Raw genomic sequence first — 16,716 nt, 5'->3', positions numbered from 1 at the left:
TAAGGGCTCAGAGGCCAGAACACTGAGCCTTTGTGCCTGGAACTAGTTAAGTCTGCAGAGGGAACCACAACTGTAGGGAGAGGGGAGAGGAGGAACGGGGACTTTACCCTGAGGGCAAGGGGATCTATGGGAGATTTCAGAGCAGGGGGTACTAAGTGTTGTTTGGGATGCCCAGAGAATGGGCACCCTGTGAGGAATGCCCAGGAGGCAGCTGGACATGTGGTCTGAGCTAAAGGTTGGGCTGTGAGTGCTGTGGGTGGAGAGGTGGTGTCTGAAGGGTGAGAAGGGGACAGTCAGCAGAGTGACGTGAGCAGGGGTTACAGACTGAGGCACCCATACATTTGAGGGTATGGAGGAGCCTGCAAAGAAGACCAAAGGGGAGCAATCAGAGGGGGCAGGCTGCCATGGCTGCCAAGGAAAGAGAATGTTCCATGAAGGAAGGAGTGGTCAGCCAGGAGATCCTGAAAGATGAGGATTAACAAGGCCAAAGGAAGGAGAGGGAGTGAGGCAGCTGAGAGGGGGGTGTGGACAGCTCTCCAAAGAGGTTTTGCTTGAGGGAGAAGACAGCTTGATGGTTGCTTTTATTTTGTAAGATTAGAAGAAATTAATAATATATTTTTTAAAGTATAGAAATGGAGGGTAGGATATAACCTAGTAGTATGGAAAGTCTTTAAGGAACCAGGCATGGCTAGATCCAGGGGTTCCAGCAAATGACTCGCTCAGCTCTGTTCCTGACACTCATTGGCTCTAGGGCTGCATTCTCAAGGAGGCTTGCCGACGTGCTGGAAAATTTTCTCAAAAGGAGCTTCCTCCTAGCTGGCGAGCCCAGAGGAAAGACAGAATCTGCTCGTTATAATACTAGAGTCCCAGGGCAGATTCTGATTGGCTAGTTTGGGTCATGTGCCTATCCCTGGACCAATTGGTGTGACTGAGCCATAAAGCATCCTGACTGGCCAGTCTGGGTTGTGGGCAGAGCCAAGTGATACCCCACAGGTGAATGAGGGCAAGGATGGTTTCTCAGGGATGTCATTTATAAGATACTCCTTAGAATGAAGGGTGGTGGGATTACTGTGGGACACAGGGGCCTCTAATCTATTGCTCAAAGCGTACACAATGTCGATTCCTCTGTTGTCTCGTAGGTCTCAAGTTTGACATGAAATACATGAATTTCCGTGTGAAGGCCTGTAATAAGGCAGTTTCAGGCGAGTTCTCTGAGCCAGTGACCCTGGAGACACCAGGTGACTGGCTCCCACCCCTGCCCTGGCTGAGACACCATAACCCCTTACTCCCAGGGCCCCAGGGACTGGTGTCTGAGGAGAATCTTCTAAGCGGGATTCTGTGACCCTTTTTGCCATGGTTGCCAGGAAGCTCAGTGCTCGGTCCACAGTAGCTTCCTTAGCCTGAGTGTCTGGTATAAACCTGGTATTGTTCTTTGCATTTGCAGTTGATCCCATTATACCTGGATGGTTTTTAGACACACACACACACACACACACTCTCTCTCTCTCTCTCTCTCTCTCTCTCTCTCTCTCTTTTCTCAAAAAATGGCTAAGCGCGCTATAGAATTGGGAATGGGATATCAGTACTGAAGACAGATTTGTTAGCCTCCCACAGTGACACCTTTGAATGTCCTGATAGGAAGTCCTTCTGCAATCTTGCTTAACTCTGTCATGCTATAGCCCAGCCCCTTTCCTGGGATTAATCCCCAGTGGAAGCACAGGGCAGCACAGTGGTTTGAAAATGGCTTCAGACCTGGGATACCTTTAGGCAACAAGCCCTTGGTCTTCACTCCTCTGGCTACATGTTCTGCCCTCTCCACTCTTCCCCATCTTGTCTATTGGTGTCTTTCTGCCTGTTGTCTCTGTATCTCTCTGTCTCTGAATCTTTGTCCATTGGTCTCTTTTGCTCTCTCTCTGTCTTAGTCTGTTTCTTTGTGTTTTTCTGTTCTCTGTCCCTGTCATGGTCTGTCTTGGTCACTGTCTGTCTCTCTCTGTGCCTCCGGGTTTCCCCATCTCTGTGACTCCCACATCTGCCTGGCCCCAGCGTTCATGTTCCGCCTGGATGCGTCCACATCCCACCAGAACCTGCGGGTGGATGATCTCTCCGTGGAGTGGGACGCCATGGGCGGGAAGGTGCAGGATATCAAAGCTCGCGAGAAAGATGGCAAGGGGCGGACGGCGTCTCCCGTCAACTCCCCAGCCAGGTAGCCTGCCCTCTCCCCTCCCTGAGTCTCTGGTGGAGGAGATCAAGCTGGACATGGACACACAAAGCCCAGTGTGCTCAAGGCTGGGGTGGAGGGAGGGATGTGGAGCTGGGGGGACCCAAAGAGTGAATGGAGAGGAGATTTTGAAATGGGTTTTGACGGTTGAATAGTTTTCCAGATGAGGAAGGGCACTGGTGTGTTCTGACATGAGAGGCCCTGTGTATGAAAAGAACAACAGACAGTCAGGGAATGATGAAAAGTTCCTCGTGGCTGGGGTGGACCAGGGAAGCCCTCCGATGGGAGAGGTGAGTTCTGAATTGAGACTTCCCCTTCCCTGTCGCCCACAGAGGTACTCCATCTCCCAAGAGGATGCCCTCGGGTCGTGGGGGACGGGATCGCTTCACAGCTGAGTCCTACACAGTGCTGGGTAAGGAGGAGGGTTGATGGGAGGAGAGGAGTACTCTGGGCAGGGCCCTGATGGGGGGTGGTGGGAGAGAATTCCTTTGGCTGGGGAAACTGAGGCAGCTATCAACAAAGCTTCTGTGGGAATGGTCCCAATAAGGTGTTATTGTGACACTGGAGGAATGGGAAGATTTGGGGCTGAGGGATTAATGGGGGGAATCAGAGCTTATGGGTGTTCTGGACTGGGGAGTGGCTGGGCAGGAGCTTGAGGGGGGATTTCCTGGGGTCTGTGGAGTAGCTGAGACTCAGGGAGTAGCTGAGCCTCGGGGAGTAGCTGGAAAGAACAGTTGCCTGTGGAGCAGCCAGGTTTGTGGAGGAGCTGAAGCAAGACAGGGGCTCGGGGAAGTGGCTTAGGGTGAGTGGAGGAGCCAGAGAGAGTCGCTGAGTCTGAGAAGTGGAGAGAATGGCTAGGATGAGAGGAGCGGTTAGCACCACAGGACTGATTGGATCCTGTGAAGGAGAAGCTGGAGTCCGAGGACGACCTGGAGTTCAGGGGAATCACCACTGTCCAGAAGAAAAGCTTGAAAAAGAAGCCAGGGTAAATGAGGAAGCCAGTGTGGTTTGTACTTTGTGGCAGGTGGCGGCGGGGAGGGCACAAATTTAGGGAGTAGCTGGTTTCTGGGAATGAGTGAGGAGAAAAGCTACCATCTGGTGGGGCAAGAGCGTGCAGAGAAGCTGCAGCTCAGGAGTAGCTGGATCGGGGAGTAGCTGAGGCGGCAAGAATCTGGATCCGGGGTCCGGGGAGGATGTGGACTCAGGGAGTAGCTGAGATCTAGTTGAAGCTTGGAAGATCCGGACTTAACGAATATCTAGGGACGCCTGGAGTATCTGGAAGGAACAGCTGAGGACCAAGCAGTATCTGGAGGGAATAGTTGGGCTCTGGCTGCCCCTTTGTGAAAGGGCACCTGGGACCCGATTCTACCCAGTCCCCCCTGCCCGCTCCGCCCCACAGGGGACACGCTGATTGATGGCGGGGAGCATTACTGGGAGGTGCGCTACGAGCCGGACAGCAAGGCTTTTGGCTTGGGGGTGGCCTACCGCAGCCTGGGCCGCTTCGAGCAGCTGGGCAAGACAGCCGCGTCCTGGTGCGTGTACGTCAACAACTGGCTGCAGGTCAGCTTCACTGCCAAGCACGCCAACAAGGCCAAGGTGCTGGACACCCCCGTGCCCGACTGCCTGGGCGTGCACTGCGACTTCCATCAAGGTGACCCCGGGCCCCCGCTGACCTCTCCGGCCACCCCTGTCCGCCGTCTCTCTGCCCAAACCCCTCTTACCGGTCCCCCTGTTCCTCTTGCCCTCCACCCCAGGCCTCCTGTCCTTCTACAACGCCCGCACCAAACAGCTGCTGCACACCTTCAAGGCCAAGTTCACACAGCCACTGCTGCCGGCTTTCACGGTGAGGCCTCCTCCGCGGCCCAGGGGTAAGAGCGGGCGTGGCGTGAGGGCTGGCTTCACTACTGAGCCTCTCTGTGTCCCCCCACCCCGACGCCGTCCCCCAGGTGTGGTGTGGCAGCTTCCACGTGACGGCAGGCCTACAGGTCCCCAGCTCTGTGCGCTGCCTGCAGAAGCGGGGCAGTGCTACCAGCAGCTCCAACACCAGCCTCACCTAGGCCTCGGGACGGCCCCTCAGCCGGGCTGATTTCGGGGCGGGGGGGGCGCCTCCAGGCCTTGGCTGTTTCAGCTGGGCACCCTCCTCTCACTTGCTGCTTGGAGCCTTAACCCCTGATGGGGTCACCAGTGGGGAGCGGGCACGGGGGCGGGCCCTCCTCCCCACCTCACCTCCTAATAAAGGTCAAACACTGGCCGGGCGGTGCTGCTGGTCTTATTTTCGGGGCTGGGTGGCACTGGGTGTGCCTGGCCCTCTCTGGACCTCAGCTTTCTTGGCTGTAAAGTGGGCTTTTCTTGGGAATTGCCTGGCGGTCCAGTGGTCAGGACTCAGAGCCGTCACTGCTGAGGCCTGGGTTCGATCCCTGGTCGGGGAACTCAGATCCCATGAGCTGTGAGGCACAGCCCCCCACAAAAGGCTTTCCTTGAGGGTCAGGAGGCAGGTTTTGCTGAGCTGAGGACCACCGTGGGCAGTCGTCTGAGGGAGCCCGCACTGCCCCACCCAGCCAAGCCAAACACGCAGGTCCTGGGGTCATTTGAGCTTTAATTCTGGGAGGAGGGATCTGCCTGACTGATGCGCCACACTTGGAGATGGGCCCGCTGGTCCCCTGTGCACTCGGCTGCCTGCTGCAGCGCCAGTCTCCTCTGCAGTTTCCCTTTCAGCTCTGCTGTCACATCTGCCAGCCCTGGGAGTGGGGAGGGGGGTGGTCCCTGAGGCTCCAGCGGCACCAGGGATTCCCCAGTCCAGGCTGTTCTCTCTTATATCCACCCAGGACTGCTGCAGAATTTTCGGGGCCCAGCATAAAATGAAACATGTGTTCAGTGGACATGAGGAATTTCAAGATGGACCCAGCAGAGCATTAAACCAAGCGTGGAGGTCACCCATGTGTGACTACACGGGTCCCCCGCTTGTGAAGCCCACCCTGCATTGACCCCTTACCTGTGGTCGGGGAGGAGGAAGCCTGCGCTGAGCTGACTGCCAGCTTCCTGGCCAGGCCACTGTTGAGGCCTTTTTTGGGCTCTGGTGGACAAGGTAGATGAAGGCTGAGGCTGGCTCTTGGCTGGATGGGAAAGGGGCTGGGAAGAGGGACCCCTACCTGACTTGGGCACGATGGGTGGCTTTGGAGGCTTTGCCTGAAACATGGCCAACTTCCTGGGCTTCGGGACAACTGGTCGACTAGGGGAAGGCACTGCATGGACAGAGATGTGGCATATCACATCCAGTCGTCAGCCCGCTCCTCATTTCCAACTCTCATCCACCCCGGCCGCCACCCACCGTCCCCGTTCACGTAGTTGGCAGCTGGGTCATCTTCAATGGGGATCACATAGTTCTCATCCTGGTTCAGTAGTGGGGGCAGCTTGTCCTGGCTGGACACAGGCGTGATGGACGAGGGAGGCAGCTGCTTAGGGCCACCCCTAGGGGCTGCGGGACCTGGTGGGAAACTGTGGTCACTGTCAGGGCCCACGTGGTGCAGAGACACCTCAGGATGAGGATGTATGTGCACACCTCGTTGCATGCATGTGTGTCTGTGCACGTGCCCGTTTATGAGTCTGTGTGTGTCCCCCTGTGTAGCATATACATGGACACTGGGTGAATTTGCGGAAGTTGAATATATGCAAAGGGTTCATACACACGTGTGTGCATGACATCGCATGGATGCTAAGGTATGTGCTGGGTCGCTTGTCTATATTAGTGTGTACACTAATTTAGTGTATGTGTAAAAGTCTGAATTTGTGCTCTTGAGTGGGTATGTCTGCATTTGTGTGTACGTACGTGATTGTGACGTGAGGTATGTATATGTGTGCTACATGGGACTGGAACTGTGTGACACCTGTATTCATGCATGTGTGGAGCCACTATCTACATAGGAGCTTCTGATGATGCAGGTGAACACATACAGGTCTGTGTTCATGAGTGTGGCATGTATGTATGTATGTATACTTGGGCCCATCATGCACGTGGGGTCCGAAGCATCTGACCAGCCCAGGGAGAACTATACTGCTCATTCCACAGACCTTTCCAGTCTCTTCTTGCTTCGTAATCGGGACTACCTCCCACCCTGATTTCCCATCTCTAACTACTGAAATCCTTGGGGACCTTCAGCCAACAGCCCCTCCTCCAGGAAGACTCCCCTCTACTCTGCCCTGCCTCCTCTTCTCCCAGCTCTAGGTGCCGCGCCTTCCCCTCCCACCCTCCAGCCCCAGGTTCGACTCCTCAGGGCTGGGACTGTCTGTGCCCAGCCATGCCCGCCCCCTCCATAACCTGGAAGCCCCTAGAGAGCAAGGTCTGGGTAATTTCTCGGTCCCTGCAACTCTGGGTAGAAGATTGGGCACAGGTGGCGCCATGAGGTTCCTAGGTCTTTCCCCACTCTGCCCCAGTGGCGACCGCGGGGACAGGGCATCACCTGGGCCGGGGGCCGAGGGTGCCACCCACACACTCTCGCCATTCTCTTTATCCGCCTCCACGTAGCCTGAAACAGAGAGGGCGGCCTGGAGGAGGCACGGCGGCTGGGGGCTGACCCAAGGGTGTCCGGGTCGGGGAGGGGGCGGGAGAGGCGTGGACTGGGCCCCCAGAGTTCCCTGAGGCTGCACCAACCAATCACTTTCTCGTAGTCATCGTCCAGCAGGAAGGGCATCAGCTGCTTATTGGAGTGCGACACGAAATAGTTGACCACTGCGTCGAGCGAGGTGCAGGAGAACTGGGGTCAGATAGGGGATGTTATCAGGGCTGGCGGGGAAGGGGAGCAGACCTTTGCAATTCCCGGGACCGGGGCCCAGCGCTCACCGGCTCCTCCACGTCGATCACGTACTTGGGGCCCTCGCGCTTCACTCTGTAGTGCCGGACCACCGGCGTCCTGCAAGGGCAGGGGCGAGTGAGTGGCCTGGGTGAGGACAAAAAATGGCCTGCCCCTCGTCCGGGCCCCGCCACCATGGAGGGCCCAACCCCGACTTGCTCCCCTGCACACTGACCACGCCACATCCTGGCGTGGGTCTCTGCAGGGGACCAGGCCCTCGAAAGACTCCACCTCCTAGAAAAACCCTGCGCCTGGTCCTGGCATAGCCCCCCAGGAGGACCCTCCTGTACGGATTCCATCCCGGGAGCCCCCGCCCCCGGCTCCACATTCTGCCTGGCCCCCGCCCCTATATATGACCACACCCCCGCACCCGACGCCCCTCCCACCCCGGCGCCGGGGCCACGCATGCGCACCCGTTGAGCGTCTGGAGCGTGCTGACCGACACTCCGCCCGCGCCGTCCCCGCTGGGCCGGAGCAGCAGGTTCCCGCACTCGGGGTGGCGCTCCAGGAGCAGCTGAGCCTCCAGCCGGCTCACTTTCAGGAAGCACCTAGGGCGGGTCGCGTCACTCACCAGGACAGGCCCCGCCCCCAGAGACACAGCCACGCCCTCCCCACGTAACCCCGCCCCTGGGCACCCAGCCTTGCCCTCCCGTCCGCGACCTGGTTTCTGGAGACCCTGCCTTGCCCGACCCCAGGCCCAGGCTCTGCCTCCGGAGGCTCAGGCTATCCTGCGGGCACACAGGCCAACACTCAGAGACCCATACCCGCCTCCCAGGCACCTATACCCTCTCCTATAAAACTTGTCCCGCCCCCAGGCACCTAGGCTCGCCCATGGAGATCCAGGCCCGCCCCCAGGCAGCTAGACCCGCCCCAAACACCCAGTAGGGCTCCCAGCTGTGAGACCTAATCCCCGCCCCTGCCCGGATGCAGTCTTACGCTCAAGACCCAACGCCTGGAGACCCCGCTCACTGCCCTCTCCGGCTCCATGCTGTCCAGCCCGCCACCATCCTGGAGACCCTCGGCACTTACGAGGGCATCTCGAGCGCACGTCGTGCCTCTTCTTTGGCCAGGACCTCGGCCATCATGTACAGGTGTCCGGGCAGCAGGTTCAGGTTAGACGGGACACGGAGCTGAGGGGGGCATTGGGGCGTCTGGGAATGGGAGGCTGTGACTATGTCACGGAGGGGCAAACTGAGGCCAGAGTGCGGATACAGCCAGGATGGGAACCCAGGTCTGGGGGCTCCAGAGCCACCTGACACCTCAGGGGCAAAGAGGGCATAGAGAGGACTTCGGTGATGAGGAGGACAGAGCAAATGCTAGCATGTAGGGTCTCAAACAAACTCAACGGCCTGCAGGAGGCAGACTGGGAACAAATGAGTAACCTAGAAATCAGGAATGTTTACTAACACTCCTGGTTTTTAAGTGTTAGCAGCTGACTTAAATTTATAGCACTTTGCTGGCAAAACAAAAGACGTTTATGGGCTACATCTGGCTCATAGGCCGCCAGTTTGTGACCAGTTTGCTCTACTGGAGAGGTTTGTTTGGGGAATGAAGGTTGGAAATTAAAAAGAGGATTTCCGAGCAGGCCTAGTGGGGAATGGGGGAGAGAGGGGCCGAGGACGACCACTCTTACCTCCACCACCATCAGGATGAAGCCTTTCCACATCTCCCGAGACTCCAGACTCTCTACCTAGGGAGGGAAAGAAAAAGATTTTGTGTCGATGAGCCTCGGTCTAGTCATCTGTGAAATGGGAGTGAGGAATAAGAGTCCCTGTGTCCAAGGGCTGTTTTGAAGATTAAATGAGCTTGAACAGGTTAATTTAGAATGATGTCTGAATATAAGTTCTTAGTAATGTGGGGTACTGTTATTCTTTAATGTTATTACATCAACATTTAAAAAAAACATAAGTCAGATCATGTATCTCCTATGCTTGAAACCCTCCCTTGACTCCTACCTCCCTCAGGGTAGAAGCCCAGGTCCTCCTGGTCACCCACAGGCCCTGTACAACCTGCCCCTTCCCCCCACCCCCGCAACCCTCATTCCCTCCCTCTCTCCCCCTCTTTCACTCTGCTCCAGCCACAGGGGCTTTATATATATATATATATCTCTATATCTCACATCTTCTTTATCCATTCAGTGGACATTGTCAGTGGACATTTATGTTGCTTCCATGTCTTGGCTATTGTAAATAGTGCTGCAGTGAACATTGGGGTGCATATATCTTTTCAAATTATTGTTTTCTCCTGATATATGCCCAGGAGTGGGATTGCAGGATCATATGGTAGCTCTATTTTTAGTTGTTTAAGGAACCTCCATACTGTTCTCCATAGTGGGTGCACCAATTTACATTCCCACCAACAGTGTTAGGAGGGTTCCCTTTTCTCCACACCCTCTCCAGCATTTATTATTTGTAGACTTTTTGATGATGGCCGTTCTTTCTGGTGTGAGGTGGTGCCTCACTGTAGTTTTGATTTCCTTTTCTCTAATAATTAGCGATGTTGAGCATCTTATCATGTGCCTCTTGGCCATCTGTATGTCTTATTTGGAGGAAGGTCTGTTTAGATCTTCTGCCACTTTTTGATTCGGTTGTATTTTTTTTTTTTTTTGATATTAAGCTGTATGAGCTGTTTGTATATTTTGGAGATTAATCCCTTGTCAGCCACATCGTTTGCAAATATTTTCTCTTATTCTGTAGGTTGTCTTTTCATTTTGTTTATGGTTTCCTTTGCTGTGCAAAATCTTTTAAGTTTAATTAGGTCCCATTTGTTTATTTTTGTTTCCATTACTCTAGGAGGTGGATCCAAAAAGATATTGCTGCAATTTATGTCAAAGAGTGTTCTGCGTATGTTTTCCTCTAGGAGTTTTACAGTATCCAGTCTTAAATTTAGGTCTTTAATCTATTTTGAGTTTATTTTTGGGTATGGTGTTAGCGAATGTTCTAAGCGCAGGGATTTTTAATTGTCTTAGTCACTGCCTTGACACTAGAAGAGTGTCTGGTACACAGTAGGTGCTCAGTAATGTTAGCTGAAAGATTGGATGATGGCAGTGATGGTCTTTGTGGATCAGATCTTGTTCTGGGCACTTTACATATATTATCCCACTTTTCAGTTGAGGAAACTGAGGCCCAGAGAGGTTAAGTGACTTGCCCAGTGTCACCAACCCAGTGGTAAACTTTTTGTGACTCCATGCTACTATGTGTTAATGGTGGGTGTGACAAGAAGGAAGGGTCTCCTACCAGCCCCACCTTAAGACACCTACCTTGAACTTGATCTCCTGGTTCCGCAGGACCAAGCAGAAGTGGGTGCCACGGTCATGGGAGCTCCCCCAGGGAGCTTCATCTGTGAGCTTCACAAACATTCCTAGGTCTAGCTTCTCCATATGCTGGGGGCACAGTAGACAGGGTCTGAGCACGAGGCCTGTGGCCCCTCAGGCCCCCTGTCTTAGACATACCATCCACGTCCTCTGCTTGGTCCCTGGGGTCAAGGTGGGCCAATTCTTGAGCCTTCATTTCCATCCTTACCTGGGAGTCCCGATTGCTATTGTAGAAATAGAGAGTCAGGCCCTGGAGGCCTGCCCAGAACTTCTTGTAATCCTGTGGACCAGAGTTGGAGAAAGAGAAGGAGGTGAGGTGGCGAGGCTGGGTACCTCCATCATAGTCTACCTCAGGACGTTTGCACTGGCTGTTCTCTCTGCCTGAACACTCTTCTCCCAGATCTTTAGGTAGTTTCATTCATCACCTGCTTTGGGTCTGTGAACAAGTGTTGCCTTCTAGGGGAGGCCCTCCTCATCCATGGCCCGGCTTCTGGGGATCTGTTACTCTCAGAAAGGACCAAAGGGAACCTACAGGGGTGGGAGCTTTAGGAGTAATTTGTGCTAACTCACTTTATGGTTTTCCATGCATCCACCACTCATCCATCTGTTCCGCCCTCCCATCCTTCCACCCTCCCATTCACCCATACATACATATAACCCCCTGTCCCCTTATCCACCCTGTAAATATTAACATCTCCTAGGTGCCAGGCACTGGGCTAGGTGCTCAGTCTACAGTCAGAATTTCACAAGGCTCTGGACACTAGAAGGTCTGCAGATTCAGGATTTCCCCCTCAGGATTCTGAATTCCAAATGTCCTAGCTCTCTGGAGGCCGAAGGGGCTGATACAAATCAGATTATAAGATTGTAGAATTTGTTTTTCACCAAATATTCCCTGAGCACCTACTCTGCGCTCAGCTCTGTTGCAGGCAAAATAATAAATGGGGCATGGCTTCTTTTTCTAAATAGATGATGTTTCGGGAATTCCCTGGCGGTCCAGTGGTTAGGACTCCGTGCTTTCACTGCAGGGGGCACAGGTTCCATCCTTGGGGGTGAGGGGTGGGGGTGGGGACTAAGATCCCGCAAGCTGCATGGTGCGGCCAAATAAAATAAAATAATGATGTTTTAGAAAGGTAGAGAAAGCATAGATACTTAAATCCTCCAAAGAAGAGAAATTAGCACCCTCAGGGAGGGATAGATCCTGGACCAAGAGATCACAGAGGAGGAGAGAAGCCCTCCAACTGGGAAATCTGGGAAGACTTCCTGAAACAGGAGGTACTTTAATTAGTCCATAATGATAATGAGGGTAGCTCTTATATTGACAGCGATCAAGCATCCATCAATCCACCTATCAATTCATCCATCTGCCTATCCATCCGTTCATCCAGCCGCACGTCCATCCATTCATTCTTTTTATCAACTTATGTACTCACCCACACATCCATCCACCTGTCTATAAGCATACCTCATTTTATTGCACTTCACAGATATTCTGTTTTTTTCTTTTTTACAAATTGAAGATTTCTGGCTACCCTGCTTTGAAGAAGTCTTTCGGCGCCATTTTTCCAACAGCGTTATTTTTTTTTATTTTATTTTTTTGTGGTACACGGGCCTCTCACTGCTGTGGCCTCTTCCGTTAAGGAGCACAGGCTCCGGACGCTCAGGCCCAGCGGGCATGGCTCACGGGCCCAGCTGCTCCGCGGCACGTGGGATCTTCCTGGTCCAGGGCACGAACCCGTGTCCCCTGCATCGGCAGGCAGATTCTCAACCACTGCGCCACCAGGGAAGCCCCCCAACAGCGTTATTTTAAAATTAAGGTACGTACATTGTTTTTTTAAGATAGAATGCTATTTCACACTTAATAGAGTATAGTCTAGTGTAAACATAAATTTTATAGGCACTGGGAAGCCAAAAAATTCATATGACTCACTTGATTGCAATATTTGCTTTATTGTGGGACTTCCCTGGTGGTCTAGTGGTGGGACTGGGTGCTCCCATTGCAGGGGGCCTGGGTTCAATCCTTGGATGGGGAACTAGGTCCTGCATGCCACAACTAAGAGTTTGCATGCTGCACCTGAGAAGCCCGCCTGCCGCAGCTGAGGATCCCACATGCTGCAACTAAGACCTGGCAGCAGCCAAAATAAATACATACATACATACATAAATACGTAAATACATACATAAATAAATAATATATATTTGCTTTATTGTGGTGGTCTGGAACCAAACCTGCAGTGTCTCCGAAGTATAGCTCTATGTATCCATCCATTCACCTATCTGTCCCTCCACCCAGTCACCCATCTGTCCATCCATAGGTACATACTACATATATACATTTTACATTTATTGAAGACCTACTGTGTGCCAGGCACTGGGAATACAGCAGTAAGTGATTAAACTCACATGGTCAGACCTACTTTGTCATGCACCAGCTATGTGCCATCCATTGCACATTGTTCAAGCTATCTCTGCCTCAGTTTCCCCACCTATAAAATGGCAATAATAATGGTGCCTGCCTGGGACTTCCCTGGCAGTCTAGTGGTTAAGACTCCGGGCTTCCACTGCAGCGGGCACAGATTCGATCCCTGGTCCAGGAACTAAGATCCCACATGCCTCTTGGCATGGCCAAAAAAAAAAAAAAAAAAAGGTAACTGCCTCAGAGACTGCTATGAGAATTGGGTGAATTAATACATGCAAAGCACTGAGTCAGATCCTTGGCATGTTAAGAGTTATCCCTTGGGGCTTCCCTGGTGGTGCAGTGGTTGAGAGTCCGCCTGCCGATGCAGGGGAGGCGGGTTCGTGCCCTGGTCCGGGAAGATCCCACATGCCACGGAGCGGCTGGGCCCGTGAGCCATGGCCGCTGAGCCTGCGCGTCCGTAGCCTGTGCTCTGCAACGGGAGAGGCCACAACAGTGAGAGGCCCGCGTACCGCAAAAAAAAAAAAAAAAAAAAAGAGTTATCCCTTGGGACTTCCTTGGTGGTGCAGTGGTTAAGAATCTGCCTGCCAATGCAGGGGACACGGGTTCGAGCCCTGGTCCGGGAAGATCCCACATGCCATGGAGCAACTAAGCACGTGTGCCACAACTACTGAGCCTGCGCTCTTAGCCCACAAGCCACAACTACTGAGCCCGTGTGCCACAACTACTGAAGCCCGCTGCGCATAGAGCCCGTGCTCCACAACAAGAGAAGCCACTGCAATGAGAAGCCCACGCACCGCAACAAAGAGTAGCCCCCACTTCCCGCAACTAGAGAAAGCCCGCGCGCAGCAACGAAGACCCAACGCAGCCAAAAATAAATTAAAAAAAAAAAAAAGAGATATCCCTCTTCTGTAACCATGCCTATGGCCTTGTCAACCCATTTTATTTTTTTCGTTTTAATTTTAATTTTATGTTTTTGGCCTCACGGTGTGGCCTGTGGGATCTTATTTCCCCAGCCAGGGATAGAACCTGCGCCCCCACAGCGGAAGTGTGGGATCTTGACCATTGAACGACCAAAGGAGTCCTTTTTTTTTTTTTTCTCTCCATTTTATAATAGAGAAAACCGAGGCACAAAGATGCAGAGTCACTTGTACACGGCGTGGGAGTCAGGACCGCGCGGAGCAGGGATGTGAACTTGGGTCTCATCCTCTGGGGCCCTCGTGCTCTTTCTTAACCCCTGAGATCTCCTGCCTCTGGATGCTTTCTAGGCTGGGGAGGATTTGGATGTGTGGAGGCCGAAGGACGGGAGGAGGAAACGGGAGGAGGAAACTGCCAGGGCAAAGGCAGAGAAAAGCCTGGTTGGTTTGCGTCCTGGTAGGAGATGGCAGATGAGGAGGGGGATGGGCCTTAGTGGGAACCAGGCTGGGCTTTATTCTGAGGAGGACACACACACACACACACACACACACACACACACACACACACACGGCCCCTGGCCAGTATCTGGTTCTGTGGGACGTAGCCTCCATTAATTCTCACTGTCCCTCCTCACAATCTGTACTGACTTTGACCCCTGGATCTGAAGTTCACAGAGTTAGCTCAGGGCCGGGGGTGGGGGGGGGAGGGGAGGTGTGGGAATCAGAAGACTCCCCATTTCCTGGAGTAAAGTCGCTGATCCTGTTTGTATCCGAGAGAGACATAAAGAGACCAAGACAGAGAGAGATGGAGCCAGGCAGGGAGAAATACAGAGAAAGAGAAAGAGCTCAGGTCAGAATCAGAGACACAGAGAGAGACAGAGACAGACAGACAGAGGGACGTAACCTTTCCCAGCCCCCAGTCCATGCCCTGCCCCACCCAGCACCCACCGCATTATCCTGGGCCGGTTGCGGAGGTCTAGGCTCAGAGAGGTGCTGCACCTGCCTCGGCCGCCCAGCAGCGCCAGCTCCCTGGCCCGTCTTACCCGGTCTCGGGGTCCCTTCTTCTCCAGGAAGCTTTCGTGGTAGTGTGAGGGCAGGCTCCTCTTGGGCTTGGGAACCCGGGGTGGCCTCAGGGCCAAGGCCATGGCGGGCCGGGTCTTTGGCCTGGCCTCTCCCTCCAGTGGGTGCCCCAGCTGAGCCAGGAAGCAGAGAAACAGGTTCCAGGGGAATTTCCTCTCTTCTGTCAGCTCCCGAGCTCCCTCCCCTGCCAGGGCTGGATGGGGGCTGGGCCTGGGCAGGTCCCGAGATCTTAGGGAAATCCCCTCCTCTCTGGTGCCCAAAAGAGGTCAGGGAGGCCTGGCTGGAGTAAGGGAACAGAGGAGAGAGCTGCTGGGAGCTGTCAGTGCCAGGGCATCAGGAGGGGGACCTGCCCAAGCAAAGGCCTGGAAGGGAGAGAACGGAGTCTGGTGCCAGAGTGGTGAGGGGATGAGACCAGAGAGTGGTACGATGTCCAGGAAGCCCATTAGGCCGCCTGGACGTTAGAACAATCTTGTTTGTATCTACCAAAAATCTTGCAGGGATTTTGACAGGAATAGCACTAAACCTGTATATCAGTTGAGGGAGACTTGACATCTTTTATGTCCTGTGTTGAGTCTTCCAACCCACAGACATGGTCTTTCTCTTCCTTCCTTCCTTCCTCCCTCCCTCCTTCTCTCTCTTTTCTTTCTTTCTTTCTTTCTTTCTTTCTTTCTTTTCTTTTCTTTCTTTCTTTCTTTCTTTCTTTCTTTCTTTCTTTCTTTCTTTCTTTCTTTCTTTCTTTCTTTCTTTCTTTCTTTCTTCTCTCTCTCTCTTTCTTTCTTTCTTTCTTTCTTCCTTAGTAATTATAAACACCATTGTACTTTTAGTTCCAGTTTTCATTGTTCATTGCTAGCATACAGACATGCCATTGATTTTTGTGTGCTGATCTCTTATCCTATAACCTTGCTGAACTAACCCACTTCTTAGTTCAAGGGGCATTTTTGGTAGATTTCTTGTGATTTTGTACACAGGCCATCATGTCATCTGCAAATAGGGTTAGTTTCATTTCTTCCACCTTTCCAATCTGTATGCCTTTTATTTCCTTTTCTTGTCTTATTGTGCTGGCTAGCATTTCCAGGACTCTGTTGAATAAGAGTGGTGAGGGTGGACATCTTTGCCTTGTTCCCAGTCTTAAGGGGAAAAGTGGGATTTCCCTGGCAGTCCAGTGGTTCAGACTCCATGCTTCCACTGCAGAGGGCACGGGTTCAGTCCCTGGTCGGGGAACTAAGATCCCACATGCCACGTGGCGTGGCAAAAGAAAAAAAAAGTGTTCCGTCTTTCACCATTAAGCACAATGTTAAGTTTTGTAGACGTGCTTCTCCAAGTTGAGGTAGTTTCCCCTCTGTTCCTAGTTTGCTGAGAGTTTTTATTATGAGTGGGTGTTGAATTCTGTCAAATGCTTTTTCTGCATGAATGGATACGTTCTTATGATGTTTCTTCTTTAGCTTGTGTGTTAGTTTTCTGTGGTCGATATAATAAATTATCACAAATTTAAAGGCTTAAAACAACACAAATGTATTATCTTACAGCTCTGTAGGTTAGGAGTCCTACGTGGATCTCACAAAGCTAAAATCAGGGTGTTGGCAGGGCTGTTTTCCTTTCTGAAGGCTCAAAGAATGAATCTATTTCCTTGCCTCTTCCAGCTTCTAGAAGCTTTCCTCATTCCTTCCTCCATCCACAAAGCCAGCAACTGTGGGTAGGAACCTCACATCATATCACTCTGAATTTCTTCCATAGTTATCTCTTCCTGACTCTCTTCCATTTTTAAGGACCCCTGTTATTACACTGGGCTCAGCAGATAGTCCAGGATCATCTCTTTATTTTATTTTTATTTTAAAAAATTAATTAATTTAGGCTGCACCAGGTCTCAGTTGCGGCACGTGGGATCTTTTGTTGTGGCGGGCGGGCTTCTTAGTTGCGGCATGCATGCG

General features: G+C 52.7%; 3 protein-coding genes across 9 annotated transcripts in view; 2 read left to right on the top strand and 1 right to left on the bottom strand.

The window, feature by feature from the left end:
- FSD1 (fibronectin type III and SPRY domain containing 1) overlaps positions 1-5,180 on the top strand; it is an 11,849-nt gene extending 6,669 nt beyond the window's left edge. The window contains exons 8-13 of one of the 3 annotated variants that reach the window (XM_060297335.1): positions 1,140-1,238; positions 2,044-2,203; positions 2,551-2,630; positions 3,618-3,869; positions 3,973-4,086; positions 5,044-5,180. In XM_060297335.1, coding sequence (XP_060153318.1) covers positions 1,140-1,238; positions 2,044-2,203; positions 2,551-2,630; positions 3,618-3,869; positions 3,973-4,086; positions 5,044-5,075 — 737 coding nt within the window. In that variant the 3' untranslated portion in view covers positions 5,076-5,180. Of the gene's footprint in view, positions 1-1,139; positions 1,239-2,043; positions 2,204-2,550; positions 2,631-3,617; positions 4,087-4,164; positions 4,464-5,043 lie in introns of those variants that run through there. The other 2 variants (XM_030879301.2, XM_060297334.1) reach the window with 2 other exon arrangements.
- On the bottom strand, positions 4,803-14,962 carry STAP2 (signal transducing adaptor family member 2). Of its 2 annotated transcripts, none has more exons than XM_060297341.2 (12): positions 14,752-14,962; positions 10,587-10,658; positions 10,325-10,447; positions 8,699-8,755; positions 8,095-8,195; positions 7,479-7,613; positions 7,056-7,125; positions 6,867-6,969; positions 6,676-6,741; positions 5,547-5,702; positions 5,211-5,460; positions 4,803-4,956 (listed from the first exon to the last, which is right to left on the bottom strand). In XM_060297341.2, the coding sequence occupies exons 1-12, from the start codon at positions 14,851-14,853 to the stop codon at positions 4,803-4,805; spliced, it is 1,389 nt and encodes a 462-aa protein (XP_060153324.1). In that variant the 5' UTR covers positions 14,854-14,962. The 2 variants fall into 2 exon arrangements, with proteins under 2 accessions (XP_060153324.1, XP_069901443.1); XM_070045342.1 differs by lacking the exon at positions 4,803-4,956 and having other exon boundaries at positions 5,003-5,291; positions 5,368-5,460; positions 14,752-14,961.
- Positions 5,162-16,716, top strand: part of MPND (MPN domain containing) — a 24,708-nt gene continuing 13,153 nt past the window's right edge. For 2 of the 4 annotated variants that reach the window (XM_060297331.2, XM_060297330.2), the window contains exons 1-2: positions 7,523-8,177; positions 11,896-12,192. The gene's annotated coding sequence lies outside the window, so the exon portion shown is untranslated. Of the gene's footprint in view, positions 5,304-5,843; positions 5,936-7,522; positions 8,178-11,895; positions 12,193-16,716 lie in introns of those variants that run through there. The other 2 variants (XM_060297333.2, XM_060297332.2) reach the window with 2 other exon arrangements.

Source organism: Globicephala melas, chromosome 3 (assembly GCF_963455315.2).
Source record: "Globicephala melas chromosome 3, mGloMel1.2, whole genome shotgun sequence".
NCBI classification, from domain to species: domain Eukaryota; kingdom Metazoa; phylum Chordata; class Mammalia; order Artiodactyla; family Delphinidae; genus Globicephala; species Globicephala melas.
Note: the sequence above shows the minus strand (reverse complement) of the source record. Positions and strands in the feature narration are given on the sequence as shown.

Excerpts from the sequence above, each read along its gene's own strand:
- STAP2 (XM_060297341.2), bottom strand. The coding sequence starts at position 14,853 with ATGGCCTTGGCCCTGAGGCCACCCCGGGTTCCCAAGCCCAAGAGGAGC. Across the intron at positions 8,196-8,698 it reads TCATCCTGATGGTGGTGGAG|CTCCGTGTCCCGTCTAACCT; the intron begins GTAAGAGTGGTC and ends TGCCCCCCTCAG. Across the intron at positions 4,957-5,210 it reads TTCCTCCTCCCCGACCACAG|GGCTGGCAGATGTGACAGCA; the intron begins GTAAGGGGTCAA and ends CCCCACTCCCAG.